The sequence below is a fragment of the Chiloscyllium plagiosum genome, chromosome 34 (genome assembly GCF_004010195.1).
Source record: "Chiloscyllium plagiosum isolate BGI_BamShark_2017 chromosome 34, ASM401019v2, whole genome shotgun sequence".
Lineage (NCBI taxonomy): Eukaryota > Metazoa > Chordata > Chondrichthyes > Orectolobiformes > Hemiscylliidae > Chiloscyllium > Chiloscyllium plagiosum.
The window spans coordinates 8,964,887-8,989,906 of NC_057743.1; the positions used below are offsets into that span (position 1 = coordinate 8,964,887).

Consider the following 25,020-nt stretch of genomic DNA (forward strand, 5'->3'; position numbering starts at 1 on the left):
TAAATGGGACAGACCTGGAACAGATCCAGCAGCTCAGGACGGGACATCCATGAGGCACTGTGGGCCATCAACAGCAGCAGAATCTCCAGCACAATCTGTAGCCTCATGGCCTGGCATATCTCCCACTCAACCCTTACCATCAAGTCAGGGGATCAACCCTGGCTCAATAAAGAGTACAAAAGGATATGTCAGGAGCAGCACCAGCCACATCTAAACAGGAGGTTTCAACCTGGTGAAGCCACCCAAATTGCTCTACTTGCGCACCAAACCGCATAAGCAACTTGTGGTAGAGAACGCTGAACAATCCCATAATCAATGGATCAGATCTAAGCTCTGCAGTCCTGCCACATCTAGTCATGAATAATGGTGGACAATTAACAACTCATTGGAAGAGACTCCACTAATATCCCCATCTTCAATGATGGAGGAGCCCAGCACATCAGGGCAAAAGATAAGGCTGGAGCTTTCGCAGCAATCTTCAGCCAGAAGTGCCGAGTGGATAATCCATCTCAGCCTCCTCCAGAGGTCCCTAGCATCACAGACACCAATTCACTCCACATGATATCAAGAAGTGGTTGGAGACACTGGAGACTGCAATGGATGTGTACTCTGACCATATTCCGGCAATAGTAATGGAGAGCTGTGCTCCAGAACTTGCTGCATTCCTAGCTGTTCCAGTACAATTGCAACACTGGCATCTCCCCAACAATGTGGAAAATGTGCCCAGTTATGTCCCATGTACAAAAAGCAGGACAAATCTAACCCAGCTAATTATCGCTCCATCAGTCTACTCTCGATCATCAAGCAACATCTACTCAGTGATAATCTGCTCTGTGACACCCAGTTTGGGTTTCGCCAGGACCACTCAGCTCCTGACCTCATTACAGCCTTGGTTTAATCATGGACAAAAGAGCTGAATTTCAGAAGTGAGGTGAGAGTTATATCTCTTGATATCAAGGCCGCACTTGACCAAGTATGGCATCAAGAAGCCCTGGCAAAACTGGAATCAATGGGTATCGGTGGCTAACTACTGCTGTTTGGAGTCATGTCTGACACTTAGGAATATGGTTGTGGTTGTTGTTGGAGGTCAGTCATCTCAATTCCAGGACATCTCTGCAGGTGTTCCTCAGGGTAGTGTCCGAAGCCCAGCCATCTTCAGCTGCTTCAATGACCTTCCCTCCATCATAAGGTCAGAAGTGGGAATGTTCATTGATGATTGCACAACATTCAGCACCATTCACAACCCCTCAGATATTGAAGTGGTCCATATTCAACAAGATCCTGGACAACATCCAGGCTGGGGCTGAAAAAGTGTTAACATCTTGGTGCCAAATAGTGCTAGACAATGACCACGTCCAAGGATGAATCTAACCACTGAACCTTGACATTCAAAGGCATTACCCTCACTAACTCCCCCATTATCAACATTCTGGAGTTGTAATTGACCAGAAACTAAACTGGACTCACCACACAAGTACAGTAGCTATAAAAGCTGGTCAGAGGATAGGAATACTGTGGTAAGTAACCCACCTCCTGACTCCCCAAAACCTGTCCATCATCTACAAGACACAAGTCAGCAGTGTTAGAATGCTCCCCACTTGCTTTCTATGAGAAAGCAGCCTACCTGATTGACACCACATCCACAAGCATCCACTCCCTCCATCAGTGATGCTCAGTAGCAGCAGTGTGTGCTACCTACAGGATGCTCTGCAGAAATTCACCAAAGACCCTTCGACAGCACCTTCCAGCACAACCTTGACCACTGAGATGCCAAGATACATGGGAACACCACCATTTCCAAGTTCCCCTCCAAGCCACTTGCCATCCTGACTTCCCAACATATCATTACTATTAAGTGTCACTGGGCCAAAATCCTGGAATTTCCTCCCTGAGGGTATTGTGGGTCAAACTACAGGAAGTGGACTGCAGCAGTACCAGAAGACAGCTCACCACCATCTTCTCAAGATGGACTAGGGAACAAAGGTCCTGATGTTCAACAATTCAAAAATTGTTGAATGAGTCCACAGGGCTGTAGCATAGCTGGTTGAAAGGGCACGAGCTGTTCCTTGAACTGACTTTGTGCCTCACACGAAGACTGCAGGAAGCTGCAGGCAGACTGTAGTCCTGGTAGTATCAAGGTATCAATATGGATAATAGATGTACAAGGGGTCAGGAGCCCTGGGTCATGGGCTGAATAGAGGTCCTCCAATCTGCGGTTGGTGTCCGCTCTCTACAGTAGACTGCATCATGGGGATTGAATACAGTCAACCAACCTGAAAGAACAGCATGGAAAGGTATTGCTTACCTTGGGGCATTTAAAACCGTGGCAGGTGAGGAGTCAGGAACTGGAATTAGAACTGAGATTTTATTGTCAATAACGCATGAGTACAGTGAAAAGTGTATAAAGTCACCATTCGCAAAATACCAGCTTAAAACACAAAACCAGAATTCTAAAAACAAACAGAGCCATAAACAAAAGAACAACTGTCCAGATCTTAAAGGGGCTTATCCAAAACAAAAGGAGAAAGTCTAGATTTTAAAGTGAGCCTTCCCTGGACCTAGCCCTGGCCTGGAGTTTCAATCAGCCTCAATCTGCCGCCCAGAACTGCTTGCTAGCAAATGGTGAGAGGGGGATTAAATGTTGTAAACGATTTATTTTTTGTCCCTCCATGTCCAATCCTGGGAGGTGGGTGTGGCTGGCTAAGGAAGCATTTATTATCCATCCCTAACTGCCCCTTGCACTGGGTGTCATTTAAAGAATGGTGTCGAATCAGCCACGTTGTCGTAGGTCTGCAAACCAGACCAAATAAGGCTGGAGATTGCCATCGCCAAAACAAAGGCATCAGTGAACCTTTTTTTATTATGAAAACAACTTTGGACAGCAGTTACCGCTAAACCTGCTCTGAATTCCAGATTTATGAATGGAATTTCACTATTTACTGTGGTGGGATTTGAACCCACGTTCCCAGAGCTTTAGCCAAGCTCCCTGGGTTACACTTTAAAAGGGAATAGCTCTCTGCCACTGTTTCACCTTCAGAAATTGGAATTAGGTTTATTATCACATATAGTCAAGGACAGGGAGACATGAATACAGCAAAAAATGCACAAAGTCACCAATTGATTAGATTCTCCTCAGGGTGGAAACAGGCCCTTTGGCCCAACCAGTCCACACCGACCCTCTGAAGAGTAATCCACCCTGACCCATTTCCATCTGGCTAATGCACCTAATGCTACGGGCAATTTAGCACGGCCAATTCACCTGACCCGGACACCTTTAGACTGTGGGAGGAAACTGGAGCACCCGGAGGAAACCCACGCAGACACAGGGAGAATGTGCAAACTCCACACAGATAGTTGCCCGAGGCTGGAATCGAACCCGGGTCCCTGGTCGTGTGAGGCAGCAGTGCTAACCACTGAGCCACCGTGCCACCCCATCACCATCTTAGGTACAAATTTACCCCAAGTACAAAATCTTAGATTTAAAATTAGAAAATTGAAGAAATAAAGTTAAAAGATCAGTGGACTGGAGTGTCCCAAAGGGAACAGTCATTTCTGCAGGCAGAAGACAAAACGCGTTTGGTGGTGACTTCACAGTGGCTTTGATGGTGGATGGTCAACTGAATACCAAGGCTGATTGGCTGGAACGGGAGGTCAACAGGATTCAAATCATCTTTCTGGGGGGGGGGGGATGCAGGGGTAGGGGTGAGATGAGAGGTTCAGGAAATGGGATGGACACAGTGGAGGTTGAGGTTAGGGGTCTTCAGTTGAGGCAAAATGAGTTCCATCAGGAATGTTGGTGCGGAAAGTTGCTTCACCAGAGGTGGCAGAGATGGAGGGATGGGGTGAATGGATCTGGAACCCCCCTCCCCCCTACAGCGAGGAGGGTATAGAGGGTGTAAAGGGTGTCACTGATGCACCCACAACAACTGCCACCATGCTCAAAGACAGCCCTCCACACAACACACTTGTTTCCAAAACAGAACAGCTCGAGAAAAGCAGGAGCTGAGCGATGGATTGGGCTCTGCAGTGACACTGAGAACAAGGAGAAGAATTTCACCAAGTTTCACTTTGAGGAGCATCAATTATAGACGGATGAGCGAGGGATTGAATAGGGTAAAAACAATGACTGCAGATGCTGGAAACCAGATTCTGGATTAGTGGTGCTGGAAGAGCACAGCAGAACTGCTGTGATCTTCCAGCACCACTCTAATCTAGAACGAGGGATTGAATAACCTGACGTGCACAGAGCTGGACAGCCATTCTCCCCTGTCACTTTCTCAAACGTCTGCTGGCTTTGGGTGCTCTCTGTTTAACAGCAGGAGCTGCTGCACATTTCCAATGCAGCTGTTTCCACTGGAGGATGGAACAGAAAGAAATGCTGGGGCTCGTCTCTTGCCTTTCCTAAATTCTTTGAAAACTCAGTCAGTGCGGTGATCCTTTTATCTCAGTATGAAAGGAAATGAATTATAACTTCACTCATCAAACGGGAAACCTGGCAATCAAACTGTGTTCCTCCCCGTTCACTTCACCAGACCCCATCGAGGTGAAAGCTCAGCCCAAAAGCGTTGACTCGAACCTGGGCTGTGGGCCACACAGGGCACATCAAGAGGGGAGAGTGAGACAAGTGATTACCGAAATGTATGGAGGAGGTTGCTGCAGTGGACTGGGAATTGCAAACAAATGCAAAACCGAAAACAAGGGGGAATGGGAGCGAGTCGCTAACCCCACGCGTGGCGGAAAGTGAACAGATGAAAATTCACAGAGAAGTGAAACTGTACTGTGTACAGCAACTGGACTCGTTTACGCTCAGCAAAAGTCAACAATTAGCTCCAGCAGTTCACCGGCAATCATTAAACTTCCTTCTCCTGCGTTAGAATCAAAGCTACAGTTACCGGGGGGGGGACACAGCATGAAGAGGAGTCAAGGTGGGAATTGGCTGCACTCTCCTGCTGGTATCTAATTTCACACGATCAACACAGACAGAAACAAAATATTCTTCATAAAACATCCATCAAACACAACTCCCCTCTCCTCCCCCCCAATTAAAAAAAACCTTCCCTACCATGCTGGCCATACGCTGTGCTCTGCTGTACCGTTCCTGTCTGTGTTAAAGGAGCCTCTCCCTGCTATTGCACAACGTGAGGCAGCACCGAAACGCCCACTCCCCCGATTGACAGCGCCCTTCCACCAATGGCAGGGTCAGGGGCAGGCTGTGGGCGGGGATCTTGGCACGGCATTCACCAATCTCATTCCAGAGGAGGCGGGGCTATGGTATTTGCATTAACCTCTTCGGTGCTGGGGGCTGTGTTTTGGAGAGTCTGAGTTTCAGCAGCGTTTAATGATGACAAAGGTGTCATCCACCTACCGGATGTTTCCTGAATTCCTTCCAAGAATTCCTGAAGACCATCAAAGGCATCAAGAAAGAAGAGGATGAAACAGCCCTGTTCACATCCATCAACATCAACCTGGCCAAGGAAACACTGACTACACTATTAGAAGACCCAAAGACACATACACCAAACACCACCAACTTCACCAGCCAGGACAGTATCACCAAGATGGTGGGCCTATGCCTTACCACCCACTTCTCCTGCAACAACAAAACCTACAGACAAACCTACAAAACACCCATGGGATCTCCGATGTCAGGGTTCTTAGCAGAGGCAGTAATGCAGAGACTCAAACAAACAGCTCTGCCAAGCATCCACTCCAAGATTTGGGTCCACTACTTGGATAATGCCTTTGTCATCACTAAACCAAACATGTTAGAGGAAATCTTCAAGACCATCAATAATACCCTTACTGGCATAAATTTGACTAAAGAGGAGGAAAACAACAACAAGCTGGCATTCCTAGATGTCGTAGTAGAGCTAAACGCCAATGAGTTAGAGTGGTGCTGGAAAAGCACAGCAGTTCAGGCAGCATCTGAGGAGCAAGAAAATCGACGTTTCGGGAAAAGCCCTTCATCAGGAATAGGCTCTTGCCCGAAACATCAATCTTCCTGTTCCTCGGATGCTGCCTGAACTGCTGTGCTTTTCCAGCACCACTCTAACCTAGAATCTGGTTTCCAGCATCTGCAGTCCTTGTTTTTACCTAAAAGCCAATGGGGAAACTTCAAACCAGTGTCTACAGGCAAACAACACATACGGGCCAAATACTGCACTTCAGAAGTAATCATCCCAACACCCACAAACAAAGCTGCATTAGAACATTATTTCAATGCACCACCACACACTGCAGCACAGAGGAACTATGCAGAGCAGAGGAAAATCATCTATACAGTGTATTCCAAAAGAACAGGTGCCCAATGAACACAGTCCGCCGATTTCTCAATAACAAACCCAAATAAGCAGACAAAACATGTCCAGAAACCATAGCCACTCTCCCCCTACATTAAAGACACCTCAGAAATGACTGCTAGACTACTCAGACCCCTTGGCATCATGGTAGCCCACAAACCCACCAACACACTAAAATAGCTGCTGATGAACTTGAAAGACCATATACAGGCAACAAGCAAAACTGTCATTTACAAAATACCATGCAAGAACTGTAACAAACACTATATTGGACAAACAGGCTGAAGACTAGCTATCAGGATACACGAACATCAACTACCCACAAAACCACATGACCCACACTCACTAGTATCCTTACATACGGATGAGGAAGGACACTACTTTGACTGGGACAACACATCCATCCTAGGACAAGCCAAACAGAGACACGCATGAGAATTCCTAGAAGCACGGCATTCCAACTAGAACTCTATCAACAAATGCATTGAGTTGGATCCCATTTACCACCCCCTGAGAAAAGGAACAGGAAATGACATCACCACAGAAATGATGTCACCAACCCAAGGAGACCTAAACACATAAATAAAAAGCCGGCCAGACCACCAGTGCTTCACGAGAGGCTCACTGATTATGTCACCTAGTAGGGTGATGAAATGTTTGAAAACAAGTCTTCCAGCTCAGCGAGCAAACCTACATCCAGAACCTCAACCTGAGCTACAAATCTTCTCAAAACTCACTAACATATCCATTTTGTAAAAGTTCAGCATCTAGTCAGAAAGCCCAGTAAATGTTAGTACACGGCAAGTTCCAACATACTGCACTGAGGTGCATAAAGAGTTGGTTGAGTTAGAAATTTTGACTCTGTCCCCAGGAAAACAGTTTGTTCTTCTCTTGTTTCTTAAGCTAAGGCTATGGGGATCTGTGATAGCCACACAAAATTGCACCACAGTCAGTGGGATCATGGTTGAATGCCTCAGCCAAAGGGTTGCTCCACTGACACACTCCGTCCAAATTGAACTGAAGGAGAGCCAGTGAGAATGATGATGCTGATAGAGTGAGAAAGCACAAGTGAGAAAGAGAGAGTGCGAGAGAGAGAAAGATAGAGGGATAGAGGGAAAGGGAGAAAGAGAGAGGGACAAATAAAGTGAAATGAGAGAGAGAGAAGGAAAGAAAAGAGAGACAATGAAAGAAAGGAAGAGAAAGCAAGAAAGAGAGAGAAAAAGAGAAAGCAAGCAAGAAAGAGAAGGAAGAGAGAAAGAAAAAAGAGAGGCTGAAAGAGGGAAAGAAGGAAAAAAAGAAAGACAAAGAGAGAAAATGCAAGTAAAGAGATAAAGAGAGAGAGTAAAAACAAGATGAGGTAACACTTCTTGATGTAAATAATAGGAAAGGACTTTTCCTGTTTACAGTGTGGGAGTGCTGTGTTGTCTCTAGCTTTGCAAATCACTGGGATCACTGTGCAGCATCCCCAGTGCTGGAATGAACATGCTTGATAGCTTCCAGGAGACAGGGTGTATCAGCAACACCCTGACTTGTTGGATAATGGCTATGGTCAGAGTCAGGGTCAGATTTAGTCTGCACTCCAGAATTCCCTGATAAACCACGGTGCAGGCTCTGAGTACTGGGTTGATGCCCATGAAGGGTACTTGTGCTGTGTGTATGTGTGTGTGTGTATATACCCTTCCCCATCAAAGCAGGGCTCAGCTCAGTTCAGTTCAGTTCAGTTCTCCAGTTACGAGTGAGTGCAGGTTGGGGATCATTCACAGGTTCCATGCCTCCACCTGTACCATGGAGTCATGCAGCTCAGAAGTGGTCCTTTAGCCAATTGAGTCTACATCTAGGGATCAGCTTGACCCCCAGTCATGGCACTGCCCTAGATTCCTGTTTTTGTAATCATCTGCTTTGCCTGTAAGCACATTCATCTCTCACCTTCAACCTCAAAGACCAATGCCTCATGAGTTTCTTGATACAAGGACAATCTGTACTGCTACAACATCTGAGAAACACTAAAGTGGAATTGGAATGGAACCTGAAGGGGTCTTGTGGTGCAATGGTAGCATCCCTACCTCTGAGCCAGGTTCAAGTCCCACCCGCACTGGAGGTGTGGAATAATATCCCTGAACAGGTTGTTAAGAGAAGGTTCAGAAAAGATTTATTAGGATGTTGCCAAAAATGGAGGATTTGAATTATAAGGAAAGGCTGGCATTTTCTTCACTGGAGGTTAAGGGGTGACCTTATAGAGGTGTTTAAAACCATGAGGGGTCTGGATAAGGTGACTGGCAGGTGTCTTTTTCCTAGGGTGGAGGATTTCAAGACAAGGGGGCATATTTTTAAGGTGAGAGGAGAAAAACTGTAAAAGGACATGAGGAAGAACTGTTTTTACACAGGGAGTGATTCGTGTGTGGAATGAACTTCCAGAGAAAATGGTGGGGGCATCGACAGTTACAATGTTTCAAAGACATTTGGATAAATACATGAATAGGAAAGGTTTGGACTGATATGGCCAAGTGCAGGCAGGTGGGCACTAGTTTAGTTTGGGATTATGGCAACATGGACTGCTGTGGTTCTGTTCGCCGAGCTGGAAGTTTTTGTTGCAAACGTTTCGTCCCCTGTCTAGGTGACATCCTCAGTGCTTGGAAGCCTTCTGTGAAGCGCTTCTGTGGTGTTTCCTCCGGCATTTATAGTGGCCTGTCCCTGCCGCTTCCGGTTGTCAGTTTCAGCTGTCCGCTGTAGTGGCCGGTATATTGGGTCCAGGTCTATGTGTTTGTTGATGGAGTTTGTGGATGAGTGCTATGCTTCTAGGAATTCCCTGGCTGTTCTTTGTTTGGCTTGCCCTATAATGGTAGTGTTGTCCCAGTCAAATTCATGTTGCTTGTCGTCTGCTTGTTGTCACACACACACACAACCTAGACTCGGGACCATCTTTCCTGGTTTGAACAAGAAGCAGCTAGTTTGGGGGTGAATTTCTGCAAGGTTCCCCAACTGGAGAACGAAAGAGGAGGTGATGGCCTGTTGGTATCATTGCCAGACTATTCACCTGGAAATGCAGGAATTGTTCTGGGTGCTGAAATGTGCCATGGTAGATGGTGGAATTTGAATTCAACAAAAATCTGAAATTAAGAATCCCGGGATGGCCGTGAATCCATTGCCAATTGTTTTTCAACCAATTAATGGTAGTCCTTTAGGGAAGGAAACTGCTGTCTCTACCTGGCCTGGCCTACACATGACTCCAGAGCCACAGCAATGTGGTCGACTCTCAACTGCCCTCTGGACCATTAGGGATGGGCAAAAAATGCTAACTTGGCCAGTGACACTTTCATTTTGTGAATGAAAACAGAAAAAAAACCCTTTATGATTGGCCAAAACCGTAAGGAAAAGCCACAGGGACAGAACTCATTGCTTGAAAATTAAATGAATGCAAACTCGATGTGAAACTCTGTTTGTGTCATGAACCTTCACATCCAGTCATTTACATTTTCCAACTGCTGCTCTCTGAAGACTCCGAGTTAAATCAAAGTATTGAACAATTCAGCCTTGTTTAAATATCCTGGAAATAATCCCAGAAACATGTATCAATAGAGTTAAGAATATCTTCTCTCCCCGCTGGTTAATAGACTCTCAAATATTAAATTTAATGTTGATCTCACTGTCTGTGCAACTTCTCTGCAGCCACAACACTATATTCCTCGCTCTGTTCTGTCTCCTTAATGCACTTTGTATGGTATGATCTGTCTGTACTGCACACAAAACAAAACTTTTCACTGTACCCAGGCACATGCGACAATAATACATCAAATTCGAGCTCGATCGATTGAAGTAATGGCAATCCCACACTGGTACAATCAGCTGAATTTGAACTGTCCCCTGCAAGTAAAATTCTCCAACTGCCTTTTTAACCATTTACTTCGCTAGCCTGACCTGACTGGGATTGAATAAGCAGTAGGGTGAGACTCAGTTGGCTTTCCTATTCTGGCATCAGTCAAGGCCCTAACATTGACCAGCGTATGGCCACTTAACTGCCTCTTCGTGTCTGGCCGTACTTTGTCAGCCAGCAGGAGGTTAGCTACATGCAAGATGCTGCCCGGGAGAAAGGGATGACCCTTCATCATGAGTCCCATTTTCAATAAGTGATGCCCCCACCCCAAATGTCTGTCCCTCCCTCCTGCCTGGACTGTGCATTTCAGTGCCCCCTCATCCCTGAGGCATCCTGTCGTGGTGCCAGTGAGAAGCTCCCATCCTCCATTTAACAAACCTGCCATCTGCCTCATGGCTCCCCCTCTTCAGGAATGAGATGAAGTTCCAGTGGTAACCACTGGTCCCGGTGGTGCTGTTAAGACCAATCCAATTGGTCAGTTACTCTCTGACCTTCTCCTCAGAGTGTTAAGTGATTGCACGGAGTGCAGAATGGGGTTTAGAGAGAAAGGGTGTTACAGTAATATTTTCAGGGGCAGGATATTGTCAGTTTTTCATTTTTAAAATGTCTGTTCATGGTTTATGGGTATTGCTTTAGTGCCCATTGACTATTAAGAGTCAACTACGTTACTGTGGATCTGGAGTCACATGTAGACCAGACTTGGTAAGGATGGTAGATTTTCTACCATGAAAGACATAGTGAACCAGATGGATTGTTAACAATAATTGACAGTCATTGTATGGTGGAGAAAGTGAGGACTGCAGTTGCTGGAGATCAGAGCTGAAAAATGTGTTGCTGGAAAAGCGCAGCAGGTCAGGCAGCATCCAAGGAGCAGGAGAATCGACATTTCGGGCATAAGCCCTTCTTCAGGAAAAGTCATTGTATGGTCATCATTTAACCAGCTTTATTGGATGTTTCTTGGGTTGGAGAGTTTGAGCTATATGGAGATGCTGAATTTTTTTTAGTGTGGAAACAGGCCCTTCAGCCCAACAAGTCCACACCGACTCTCCGAAGCTCCCTCCACCACCACCCTCTGTCTTCTACCTTCGAGCCAGTTATGTACCCAAATGACTAGCTCTCCCTGTATTCCATGAGATCTAACCTTGTTAATCAGTCTCTCATCGGGAACTTGTCGAACGCCTTACTGAAGTCCATATAGATCACATCTACTGCTCTGCCCTCATCAATCTCCTTTTTACTTTTTCAAAAAACTCAATCAAGTTTGTGAGACATGATTTCCCACACGCAAAGCCATGTTGACAATCCCGAACCAGTCCTTGCCTTTCCAAACACATGTAAATCCTGTCCCTCAGGATTCCCTCTAACAACTTGTCCACCACCGATGTCAGGCTTACTGGTCTATAGTTCCCTGGCTTGTCTTTACCACCCTTCTTAAACAGTGGTATCACTTTGGCTAACCTCCAGTCTTCCGGCATCTCACCTGTGACTATCAATGATACAAATATCTCAGTAAGAGGCCCAGCAATCACTTCCCTAGTTTCCCACAGAGTTCTAGGGTACACCTGATCAGGTCCTGGGGATTTATCCACCTTTATGCATCCACCTGGAAGATATCCAGCACTTCCTCCTCTGTAACCTGGACATTTTGCAAGATGTCACCATCTATTTCCCTACATTCTATATGTTCCATATCCTTCTCCACAGTAAACACTGATGCAAAATACTGGTTTGGTATCTCCCCCATCTCCTGTGGCTCCGCACAAAGGCCACCTTGCTAATCTTTGAGGGCCCTATTCTCTCCCTAGTTACCCTTTTGTCCTTAATGTATTTGTAAAACCTTTTGGATTCTTCTTAACCCTAATTGCCAAAGCTATCTCATGTCCCCTTTTTGCCCTCCTGATTTCCCTCTTAAGTATACTCCTACTGCCTTTATACTCTTCTAAGGATTCACTCGATCTATCTTGTCTATACCTGACATATGTTTCTTTCTTTTTCTTAACCAAACCCTCAATTTCTGTAGTCATCCAGTATTCCCTATACCTACCAGCCTTTCCTTTCACCCTGACAGGAATATACTTTCTCTGGATTCTCGTTATCTCATATCTGAAGGCTTTCCATTTTCTAGCCGTCCCTTTACCTGTGAACATCTGCCCCCAATCAGCTTTTGAAAGTTCTTTCCTAATCCTGTCAAAATTGGCCTTCCTTCAGTTTAGAACGTCTACTGTTAGATCTGGTCTATCCTTTTCCATCATTATTTTAAAACTGATAGAATTATGGTCACTGGTCCCAAAGTGCTCCCCCACGGACACCTCAGTCACCTGCCCTGCCTTATTTCCCAAGAGTAGGTCAGGTTTGCACTTTTCTCTAGTAGGTACATCCACATACTGAATTAGAAAATTGTCTTGTACACACTTAACAAATTCCTCTCCATCTAGTTTGGAAAGTTAAAATTCCCTACCATAACCACCCTATTATTCTTACAGATAACTGACATCTCCTTACACACTAGTTTCTCAATTTCCCACTGACTATTGGGGGTCTATAAAACAATCCCAGTAAGGTGATCATCCCTTTCTTATTTCTCCGTTCTACCCAAATAACTTCCCTGGATATATTTCCAGAATATCCTCCCTCAGTACAGCTCAAATGCTATCCCTTATTAAAAATGCGACTCCCCCTCCTCTCTTGTCTCCCTTTCTGCCCTTCCTATAGCATTTATATCCTGGAACATTAAGCTGCCAGTCATGTCCATCCCTGAGCCATGTTTCTGTAATTGCTATGATATCCAGTCCTATGTTCCTAACTATGCCCTGAGTTCATCTGCCTTCCCTTTGGCCTCTTGCGCTCAGAGGACTTTGCATGAAATTTACATCAGTTGATACACATGGGTGATTTACTGGTGCTGATTAATAGGTGAAAAAAATGCCCTGGGTGATTTGGTGATAAAGAATAGAGGCACTTGGTTGAGTGAAAATGCACCTCTGGATATAAAACAAAAAAAGAAATAAATGTACAGCCAGAGGATTGCCATCAGTAGATTCCTTTAACTGTCTCGAATGTTATCTCTGGTATCACTCAAGGATCTATCCTGAGCCCCTTCCTATTTCACATAGAGTCATAGAGATGTACAGCACAGAACCAGACCTTTCGGTCCAACTCATCCCTGCCAACCAGATATCCCATTTGCCAACATTTGGGCCATATCCCTCTAAAGGGTGAATAGTCAAGGTCTTTTTCCCAAGTTAGAGGAGTCCAAAGCTAGAGGGTGTAGGTTTAAGGTGAGAGGGGAAAGATTTAATAGGGACCTAAGGGGCAACTTTTTCATACAGAGGGTGGGACGTGTATGGAATGTGCTGCCAGAGGAAGTGGTGGAGGCTGGTACAATTACAACATTTAAAAGGCATTTGGATGGGTATGTGAATAGGAAGGGTTTAGAGGGATATGGGCCAAATGCTGGCAAATGGGACTAGATTAAATTAGGATAACTGGTCAGGATGGGAAAGTTAGACTGAAGAGTCTGTTTCCATGCTGTACATCTCTATGACTCAATGACTGTTGTTGTGTGTGTATATTTCCAGGAGGTCTTCTGACTGAGTGGTTAGCATCCCTGTGATAGCTGCAGCTCCAACAACCTCTCCATGTTGAAGGGTTCCAATTGCAAGCTCCCAGCCCAGTATAGGCCTATACTCCTTCCTGAGATGGGCAACTGATGGTTTCATCAGAACTTGAAGAATTTGAATGCAGTGTTGGAAGTTGGTTCAGATATGATAACTAGGCCAACTGACATTGCGGCACTTCAGCAAGGTAGAGAAAACTTGGGAGACTCCTTGCCTCTTTAAGCTTCAAAAGACATACATTTCCATGGACAGTGGACGAGAGGGGCTGCCTTTGGATCGGAGATGACAGGCCGGGACAGTATTTGAAGAGGAAGTGAGGTCCTCTTGTGTCTTACCAATATTCATCTCACCATTAACTTCACTAAGCAGATGACCTGGTACCATCTCATGTGCTGTTTGTGGGAGTTTGCTGTGCACCAATCCCTGCTGTGGTTCCTACGCTAGGAGGGAGAGGATTAGTAATCCAGGACAATGTTCTGGAGATACACAGTCAAATCGCATAATGATGCAATTTAAATTCAACTCAAAAGGTTGTTGAGTTTCAGGAATACCGACGGCGTAACTATCAAAATCCAAGATAGTTCACTCAGGTCCTTTAGGGAAGGAGATCTGCCATCCTTGCCTGGTCTGGTCTATACAGTATATCCTACTGTGGGGAGGTGATGGCCTAGTGCTATTATCACTAGACTGTTTACCCAGGTAATGTGCTGGCATCCAGGTTTCTATCCCACCAGAGCAGTGGGTGGAATTTGAATTCAATTGAAAAAGAAGTGTGGAAATAAGAGTCTAATGAAGACCATGAATCCATTGTCGACTGATAGGAAAACCCCATCTGGTTCACTAATATCCTTTTGGGAAGGAAACTGCGATCCTTACCTGGTCTGGCCTACCTGTGACTCCAGGCCCACAGCAACGTAGTTGACTCTTAACTGCCCTCTGGGCAATAAATGCCGGCCTAGACAGTGATGGCCTCATCCTGTGAATATTTTATCAGGAGATTAGAAGAAATGGAAGTCAAAGCAGTTGCAGCTCTTCCAGTAATTGACAAGTAGATGGAGGAATCACACTGGCCAGCCCCTGGTTGTAGAACAAGAGGATGCAGAATATGAGGTGGACCATTTAAAACTGAGAATTTTAAGAATTTCTTCACTTAGAAGGTCGTGAAACTTTGGAATTCTGTCTGAGAGAGCTGTAGGATCTCATTTATTGAATATGTTCAAGACAGATATCACTAGATTTCTATATTGAAGAAAACATGAAGGGATTTGAGGATAGAGTGGGAATGTGATATGGAAGTATGATCTCATTGAACAGCAGAGTAGGCTGATGGGTTGAATGGCCTGCTCACCCTCGTATATTTTTATATTCTTATATACATGCATGCAGATTCACAGCATTGTTGTTGACTCAGAACGGGCTTCTGAAACGGCTCAGTTCAAAGATAATTAGGGATTGGGCCCAAAGGCCAGTCTTGCCAGTAATGTCCATATCCTCTGAGAGAATGAATTAAAATGAAAAGTACTTTCAAAGTACTCAATTAAATGTTGAATAATGTAGGAACATTGTGAGGTTGGAATTGGACATGAACATTGACTTGCTTTTTGTATTGTAGGTCCACGGGTCTAATTTGAAAAGCTTTCTTGCCAACGAGATCATCTTACAGTGATTTGGCATTGAAATCCCAAATACCTCTTCAGTTCTAATATTTCTGACCAGGTGCTTCACATTAAATTGCTCCCTTGAATAGATAGTTGCTCACATTCCCATCCACATTGCAAAGCCAGCCAATAAATCCCAATTTGAATTTACTGTGCAACGATGATCTTGACTGTATCTTGGAGAAAATCCCACCTCCTGGAAAACAGGAAATTCATTTCCGCCTGGATGCAGAAAAGTAATGGAAATTCTCACGGTGACTGTGCTGCCTGTCAGGATAAGAATATACGCAAATTTCTCAATGTCCTCGCTGGAAAAACAAACAGGAAATTCTTTGGAAGACTGGCGATAACAGTAGGGATTAATTTTTGCTGTGAACTGGACAAAACCCTTGTACCAAGTGCACACAGTAACTCCGCACATTTCGCTAGTGGAAGAAAAGCTATGTTTAGCACAGGCTGCTGAAGTTGCTCCTTCGAGCAATTTGGTTCCAACGCACAACTATACATTTCTGCCTTTTTTATTTAACTTCATAGAATCCCTACTACATTAGGCCCATACTAACCCACCAAAGAACATTCCCCCCCAGACCAACCCCCTCCCCTGCAACACTGCATTTCCCATGGCTAGTCCAGTTAGCCTGCATATCCCTGGACACAGTGGACAATTTAGCAAGACCACTCCACCTAATCTGTACATCTTTAGGAGGAAACCAGAGCACCTGGAGGAAACCCATGTGGACACGGGGAGAATCCACACAGACAGTCACCCAAAGGTAGAATTGACCCCAGGTCCATGGCACTGTAAGGTGGCAGTATTAATCACTGGGCCATCATGCTGCCCTACTTAGATTAGATTAGATTTTTTTTTTTTAGATTACTTTACAGTGTGGAAACAGGCCCTTCGGCCAACAAGTCCACACCGCCCCGCCGAAGCGCAAACCACCTTACCTAACACTATGGGCAATTTAGCATGGCCAATTCACCTGACCTGCACATCTTTGGCCTGTGGGAGGAAACCGGAGCACCCGGAGGAAACCCACGCAGACACGGGGAGAATGTGCAAACTCCACACAGTCAGTCGCCCGAGGCGGGAATTGAACCCGGATCTCTGGCGCTGCGAGGCAGCAGTGCTAACCACTGTGCCACCGTGCCGGCCACTAACTTGTTAACTTCTGTTGCGCAGTAATTAATGGGAACCACACTGAAGCACTCAAAGATTTATTTTATTCCCATTTAATTCCGATTTGTCCTGATTTAATTTTGCTCGAGAATGTTGGGATCTGAATGGTGAGCAGATTTGGTCAACACTCTCTGCCGACGGTAAAATGGAAGACGATCCTGTTGAAACTCTTCAAGGGCTCAACAGAATAAATGTGGGGACTGCTTCCACTCAGCTGAAGGTACTGGGAGCCAGAGTGTCAGGTTAAAGGTGCTAGTGCTTAGGGCTGAGATGAAGAGAAATTAGGCTCAAATCGGAGCAGAAACACCACCGTGGGCTAGTTGGATCAAAATGTTTCCACGTGCTGAGAGTGTTTTATAATTTTCTTTCCCTGTGGGATTTGGGCATTGCTGGCAAGCCCAGAGTTTGCTGCTTTTACCTCATTGTCCCTGAGCTCTTGTTGGACCATTTCAGAGGGCGGTGAAGAGTTGAACACATTATTGTTGACCCTGAGGTGGTCGGACTGTGGAAGGAATGATTGATGTTCTTTGCTGAAGACAATCACCAGACCTGACACTGGATTTCAATTCCAGATTTATGAAAGGAAGTTAAATACCACCAGCTGCCTTAATCTGATTTGAACCCATGACTCGCGTTCAGAATTACTAGGCCCAATGCCTTGACCACAATGCCAGCAACTGCTTCCCTCAGAGAATTGTGAATCTTTGAAATTCTTGATTGCAGAGCACAGTGTGTATTCAGTCGGAGAGTATTTTGAAGGATTGAAAGATTTTTGGGTACTAAAGGGATTCAGGCAAATGGAATGAAGTCCCACCATGATTTTTTTGAAAGAGGCCATAAGGCCTAGTCCGGCTCCGAGTTCTTGTCTTTTGGAGTAAAGTGGTAATCAAACTGCAACCCATTCTTGCTAATTCGGCCTTTAGTTTCCTCCATTTCCTCTGCCTTTTCCTCATCTGTGAGCCATGACTCACTTCCTGACTGAGTTCTTTACTTTGTGAATGGTGCGGAGTGTGATGTTTATTGCAAATGCCAAAAGTGTGAACTCCTTTAACACATAGGAACAGAAACTCAGCACTTATTGTCCATCTTTAACTGTCCGCAGCGTTAAAAAAGAGTGTCCCTGGCCAACACCCCCCCAATCCCTGAACCAACATCACCGAAACGGGTGATCTGGCTATGGTTTTGTGGGATCTTGCTGGACGTCTGGCCTCTATGTTTGCTTACATTACAATAGTGATCACACTTTCAGAAAGGTACTCCATTGGTTGCAAAGTTTTGAAGATACAAGCAGCACTAGACAAATGGAAGCTCCTCAAGTCTTTCTTGAAGTGAAGATTCGAGTTCCAGCAGCAGGGATCTCTTTCTAAGATTGTGGAAAGCCTTGCTGAAATCACACTTGGAATAGCGTCTGTGGTTTTGGTGTCCTTCAGAGAAAGGATGTTCTCACTGTGCAGGGACCAGACTGATTCCTGGGATTGCAGGACTGATTTATGAAGAGAGACTGAATGGGTTAGGACAATATTCACTGGAATTTAGAAGAATGAGTTGGTGATCTCACAGAAACCTGTAGAATTCTGACAGGATTAGACAGATTATATTCAGGAATGATGTTCCGAATGACTGCGGAATCCAGAACCAGGAGGCACAGTCTAAGGACATGAGGACTTTAGGACTGAGGTGAGGAGAATTTCTTCACCCAAACAGTGTGGAATCCTCTGCCTCGGAAAAGCAGTTAAGGCCGAAACATTGAATGTTTTCAAGAAGGAGTTCAGTACAGTTCTTAGGGCCAAAGGGATCGAAGATTGAAAACAGCAACTGAGGGGACTGAGTTGGATGATCAGCCTGCTCCTGCATCTACTTTCTCTCTTTCCTTCCCTCTCCTGCGTGACGCCATAATGATAAGCTGGAACTGCTGAACAGCAACTTCTTTAACAATAGCTAAGGGACACTTTATTGCTTTTCAGGGCACATTGTTTCTCGAACCTTCTACACTCTGTCCCTTGAGCTGTGACGGGATGTGGGGTCCCATTCAGTCGCTGGGCAATGATGTCCCAAAATCTTTGCATCCATTCAGCCTTTAAATGGTTGTGTGCCTTTGACTGAGATTGAGCACACAGGCACTTCCATGGCTCCCCCTTGGTGAAACGGGCCTTCCAAGTCCGTATTCAGCTCATTGACACTCCAGGGTATGCCACTGCCTCCGGGATTTCCAGCTGGAATATTACTGCAACCCCTTAGATTATGATCAGTTGTGTAGTGATTTGAAGCAGTGCCATGTACATTTCACTGACAATAGGATCCTTGACTGGGGTTGTTAACTTGGGCCAATCAGGGAGCCCTGGCTGATGGATATACACAGGGGATTCAAAAGGTCTCCTCAGTCTAGGGACTGGCTTTGAGACCATGTACTCTGCACATGTAAGTAAAGGGTGACTTGATGACATAATATGGCCCCTCTGCAGTTATTTCATTCGGTTATCTCAGGGTGGAAAAAATAGGACAAAGTGAGGCCTGCAGATGCTGGTGATCAGACTCAAAGATCACGGTTGAATATACTTGAACAACTACTGTAGACACTCTGAGATAACCCAAGTCAAAGAGTGTGGTGCTGGAAAAGCACAGCAGGTCAGGCAGCATCCCAGGAGCAGGATGAATCGGCGTTTCAGGTTCCTGCTCGTCGGATGCTGCCTGACCTGCCCACACTCTTTGACTCAGGTTATCTCAGGGTGTCTGGAGTAGCTGTTTGAGTATATTGTGATGCAATATACTCTTGTAGCAAAGTGGTAGTATCCTTACCTCTGAACTCAGAGAACCTGGCTCAAGTCCAACCTGCTCCAGAGGTGTGGAATAATATCTCAGAGCAGGCTGATTAGAAAATATCTGTATCTGTTGGCACTAACTTGGGAATTAAAGACTTTGATAGTATGCAAAAGAGGTCGTTGTTTGAGAACCAGACACAGGAGCATTTTATGATACGTACTAAAGAGAGGCCAAACAACCTGGCTTTAACACTCACTTCAGTAACTTCAGGGATGTGTAGCCTCAAAGCATTAGTCAGGGAAATATAGAGTATTATGATAGGGGAATGGGTGGGATACTCTTCAGAGGATCAGTGTGAACTGGTTGGGCCAAATGGCCTGTTTCCACACTGTAGGTAGGGATTGTATGATTCTATGAGATGTGACCTGGCTAATGTCCTTTTACTGCCTCAGTGTGAAATTTTATCCAGTCATACTCCATTGATATATTTTAGGATGTTTTATTACAACAGAAGTGTCATATAAGCATATTTTTGCAGTTATACTCCCTCGGATTTATTGAAATGCACATTTGTGTCAGAAGGTCCTCCACTGTTTCAAAAATAATCGAAGCATCAAAATATCTGCAGAGGTGTGAGCAACAAAAATCAATACGGCACCTAGTAAACATGAAAACATTAAAATAAATCACACCGTAGCAAAACTGCATGACAATTAATTCAAGTCTGTGCCCAAAAAATGGACTTAGATTAAAAATGGGGAATCGATAGTCAGCAGAAAGCACACACCCTCGACAGTATTTGGATATGACGCCGGTCGTTCAGCACAGGACTGATTGATAGCAATTCTCATCTCTTCTGCTGTGCTGGAGAAAACCACAGTGTACAGCAAAATTCTGCATTCAATCAATGCTGTGGACTTTTGTTTAACCTGGGAGCCTGCATCAGAGGTTGAGCATTCCATACGCCTTAATTGAGATGGGACTTTATGACCTAGACATTTTCCTTTCTTTTCAGCTGTGTTTCTCGATATCTGCAGTTGTTTTGTAGCCAAGTTGACGCTGGTGAATGGCGACTTAGGTGGATGGCCTATGGTTAGGAGGATTGGCCATGCTAAGTTGCCCATTGTATCCAGGGATGTGCAAGCTGGGTGGATTGGCCATAGGAAATGTAAGGTTATGAGGTGGGGAGTGGGTTTAGTTGAGTTGCTCTGCAGAGACAGCTGTGTGGATTTGATGGGCTGAACGGCCTGCTTCTACACTGTAGTGATTCTATGATTCAATTACTTTGTACACTTTTCATTGTTCTCCTGTAATCCTGTACTTGAGCACACATGACAACAAAATCTAATTCTAATTCTAATAAATGACAACTTTATCCTTCGTTTTGAAGTTGGAATGAATTTGGAATTGGACGAGGGGTTAACTAATGAAGAAACGTCCCTGTGTCTGCCTGAGATTCTTCTCTCTCTCGTTACATTCCAGAGATTAATCCAAATCGTAGTGACAGAACTTTCAAGATGCCACCCAATCTAACGTCAAAAGCTGTTTGTGGAAGTGTTTGTCAGATAGGACCTTGACTTTACAGAGCTCTTGCTTTCTCTCACTTCAAGTTGATAAGGAACCTCATTTTTAATTATACTTGTGACTGATCAGTAATTGTTCATGAATTGGATTATTCCCACAATTTAAATATTGAGGATCTGAAATATTCCAATTCCCTAATCTACCAGAAAAACCGGCTCCCTCCCTCAGCTTGAACCATGTGGTGTAAAGCTCAGAGTCAGATATTTTATCCCCAGATCCATCAAATGTCAGGATAGAGTGGGTGCACTTTAAAGCATATTCGTGCCACGGGGATTGGTTAAGGTGAGTTAGGCAGCACATTGGCTCAGTCATTAGCAATGTTGCCTCATCAGTGCCAGGGACCCGGATTTGATTCACCTTTGGGTGACCGTGTGGAGTTTGCACATTCTCCTCATGTCTGCACGGGTTTCCTTCCACAATCCAAGGATGTGCAGGCTAGTGGATTAGCCATGGAAAATGCAGGGATAGGGTTGGGATTGGGATGCTCTTCTGTGTGTTGGTGTAGACTTGATGAGCCAAATGGCCTCCTTCCACACTGTCGGGTTCCTATGTTTCGATGAACAGCACAGTTGGATTTAAAAGGAGGAATCTGGTGAAGCAATGAGGGAGAAAGGATAAGACAGTAAAGTTGCCAAGGCCGGATGAAATAAAAAGGGTTGGAGTGAGGTTTGTGTGACTAAGAGCCAGACGGCAAGGAAACAGACCAATTTGTCCATGCCAACCAAGGTTACCAAGACAAACTATTCCCACATGCGGGGCATAGATAAGGTGAAGAGCAAAGGCCTTTTCCCGAGGATGGGAGAGTTCAAAGTTAGAGGGCAGCGTTTTAAGGTGAGAGGCGAAAGATTTAAAAAGGACCTGAGGGGCAGCTTTTTCACACAGAGAGTGGTTCATATAGGCCAAATATCTCTGATATATACGAGAAGGCAGCCAACATCTGGGGAAGCAATGTCTTGGTGGTATTATCACTACACTATTCATCTTCTGGGGACCTGGGTTCAAATCCTGCTATGGCAGATGACTTCAATTAAAAAGAATCTGACAATAGGGTATAATGATAGTCATGAAACCATTGTCAATTGTTGGGTAAGACCCATCTGGTTCACTATTATCCTTTAGAGAAGGAAAGTGCCATCCTTGCCTGTTCTGGCCTTCATATGGCTCCCATCCCAGGCATGTTGGCCTGGCCAGTGACACCCACATCCTGTGAGTAATAAGAAGAAAACAATCTTGCCCAGCTCAAATCCTTGGAGATTTCTCTGCAATGGCAGGATGGAGCTCCATTATCATTATCGTCTCTCAGGACAATATCGAGACCCTGGGATACAGCCAGTCAGCTACAGCTGGTGGATCACATTGCTCACATGGCACAAGACTCCAAAAAGAAGCTGTACCACGGCAAGTGGTTCCCATCAAATGGTGTCCTCAAAGCCTCCCTAAAGAAATGCACCCTTCCCACTGACTGGGGAAATCCCTTGCCCAAGACTGCCCAACCTGGGGAAGAAACGTGGGCAAAGGTGCCAGCCATTTCACTGCCTCCAACAGACCCAAGTGGAGGCTGAGGGCAAACTCACAACAAGAAGAGAGAGCTGTGTGAGAATCCGAGCGTCCAACCCCACCTCAAATCTCGCCTTCCCCCACCCGTGGCTGAGTGTGTGGATCCAGGATTTGTCTCTTCAGTCACCTCAGCATCCTCAACTCCGCAATGGAAGCCTCCATCCAGAGGAAGCTGCCTACAGAGAAGAGAGAGTGGGCCGAATGGCCTATTTCTGTCTTGCGATCCCAATAAAACAAGTTTCCTCAGACTAAAAAGTGCTTAACCGTGGGAAGTTAATAGTCGAGCACCCTCTGTGGATGTTTATCATCTTAGTGGTATTCTGTTCCCCAGCAACAAAAGAAAAACATTTAAGAAAAAAAAATATTTCTTGCTCGACAAATTTTGTACTTCTGAAATCTTATAAATATATGTAATTCAGTGCAGGTCATCACAGAGGGGAGATTTCACATTGACTTCAACAATCATTTGAATGTATTCAGCCGGAAAGGAGAGTGTGGGAGGATGGGGAACAATTGTCTCACTGTTTGAAACAGTATGTGGCCATGCAAAGTCTCAATCTGTGATGTAAGATTCTATTATTCAGATTTGAACAATATGGGTTAAGTGGGAGGTACACACAAGAGGAAGTTAGCACAATCCCGTTAAAGAGTTTTTAATGGTGCCACAGTTACACTTTAGATAAATGTATGCAGCTCTGCCAAATTTGAGCCACACAACCTAAACTTAAAGGAAAACAGGAACAGGAGTAGGCCATTCTGCCCGTCGAGCATGTTCCGCCATATCATGGCTGATCAGTGGCCTAATTCCATATACCTACCTTTGGCCCATTTCCCTTAATACCCTTTGAAATAACTGCACACAGACCGGGTCCCGCCACTAAATCACTCTTTATTTACTGGTGTATCAGAGCATTGGCTGTGGCCAGCCGGCTCAGAGTCCACTCTCAACTGAGGAAATTCGAATGCCCTGGTTATATTGGTCAGCCAAAGGCCCAGGTTAACAACCCCACTCAAGTTGGTCCCAATCACTATCTCTCTCCCCCTATCTCACCCTGCACCCCCCTCCCCGGCCTACCCCTCCCCCAACCCCAATCCGAGGATGTAGGCCTGGTCGATTGCTCGTAGCTCCTTTTGGGACGCTTTCAAACAGGTCCCGTTCCTCTGCCTCAGACCCAGACACAGGTGGCGTGTACTTGACCGTGGCCCATCTATTGCGTCCAGAATGTCTTGGAAGAGTCTCCTCCTCTTCTTCAGGCAGCAACAGTATCGAGGTTGCATCCATTTCAGACTGTGATGTTTCCTCGACATTAGCTGCAGTTTCTGCCTGGCCTTCAGGCTGTTCTGAGGGGCCAGTTTTGTTTTGCTCCTCCCCCATTTGTGAGGTAACAGCTTTCAGGTGATCCATGTGTTTGTTCTGGACAGAATCACCTACCCGAACTTTGTATGTCACAGGATCTGACTTCGCGTCAACCTTGCCTTGTATCCATAAAGGGCCATTTCCATGATTCCAGAATCAAACTTCATTCACTGAATTAAACTGTATCTCTCACTTAGAGGAGATATTTGGTCAGTATTGGCATTCCTGCTACTGTTTTACCCTCCCTCCCCAGGTCTGCAAATATCAGATTTAACCTGGTGCAGACTCAGCAAATCTGCTGGAGCTACCCTGTTATTGTGTATGGGGTAATCCGATAATCAAACAGGAACCGGGACAGTTTCGTCACAATTGAGGCTGTAGGCTGTTTCTTTAAGCCTTCCTTCAATTTTTGGACCACTCTTTCTACGAGACCATTGGACAAAGGATGATATGGAGCTGTTCTTATGTGCTGAACGCCGTGGGACTTTTGGAATATTTGAATTCCCTGCTGGTAAATGATATCCCATTGTCCAAGACCAATAACTCTGGGAGTCTGTCTTCTGCGAACAATGCTCACAGCTTCTCAATTGTCATTCCTGAGTTTGCTGAACGAACCTTATGCATGTCCAACTACTTTGAATGGGCGAACACAATGACCAGGAGCATTGACCCATGAAAGGACCACCATAGTTGACATGCAACCGAGTCCAGCCATTTCCATAAATGTGGGGTGATGGCAATTTTTGTCTTTGTTGGCAACTGCCGCATCAACGTAGCTATGTTGGCATCCAACCCTGGCCACCAGCATCTTCATCTTGGAAACCTGTTGATTACCCTGTGGAGTTCGGCCAGTATCTGGCGACGACCATTACTCAGGACAATCACCCTTGCTCCGCACAGTACTATCTTCGAGGAGAAAGTGAGGACTGTAGATGCTGGAGATCAGAGCTGAAAATGTGTTGCTGGAAAAGCGCAGCAGGTCAGGCAGCATTCAAGGAACAGGAGAATCGACGTTTCGGGATAAGCCCTTCTTCAGGAATGAGGAAAGTGTGTCCAGCAGGCTAAGATAAAAGGTAGGGAGGAGGGACTTGGGGGAGGGGCGTTGGAATTGCGATAGGTGGAGGGAGGTCAAGGTGA

The 25,020-nt window shown here is 45.3% G+C and overlaps 1 protein-coding gene across 3 annotated transcripts in view; it reads right to left on the reverse strand.

The window, feature by feature from the left end:
• LOC122540197 (endothelin-converting enzyme 1-like) overlaps positions 1 to 25,020 on the reverse strand; it is a 310,307-nt gene that overhangs the window by 219,194 nt on the left and 66,093 nt on the right. The window contains exon 1 of one of the 3 annotated variants that reach the window (XM_043675567.1): positions 5,063 to 5,143. The exons of 1 other annotated variant lie outside the window; for it this stretch is intronic. In XM_043675567.1, coding sequence (XP_043531502.1) covers positions 5,063 to 5,074 — 12 coding nt within the window. In that variant the 5' untranslated portion in view covers positions 5,075 to 5,143. Of the gene's footprint in view, positions 1 to 5,062; positions 5,144 to 25,020 lie in introns of those variants that run through there. One more of the 3 variants, XM_043675569.1, reaches the window with a different exon arrangement.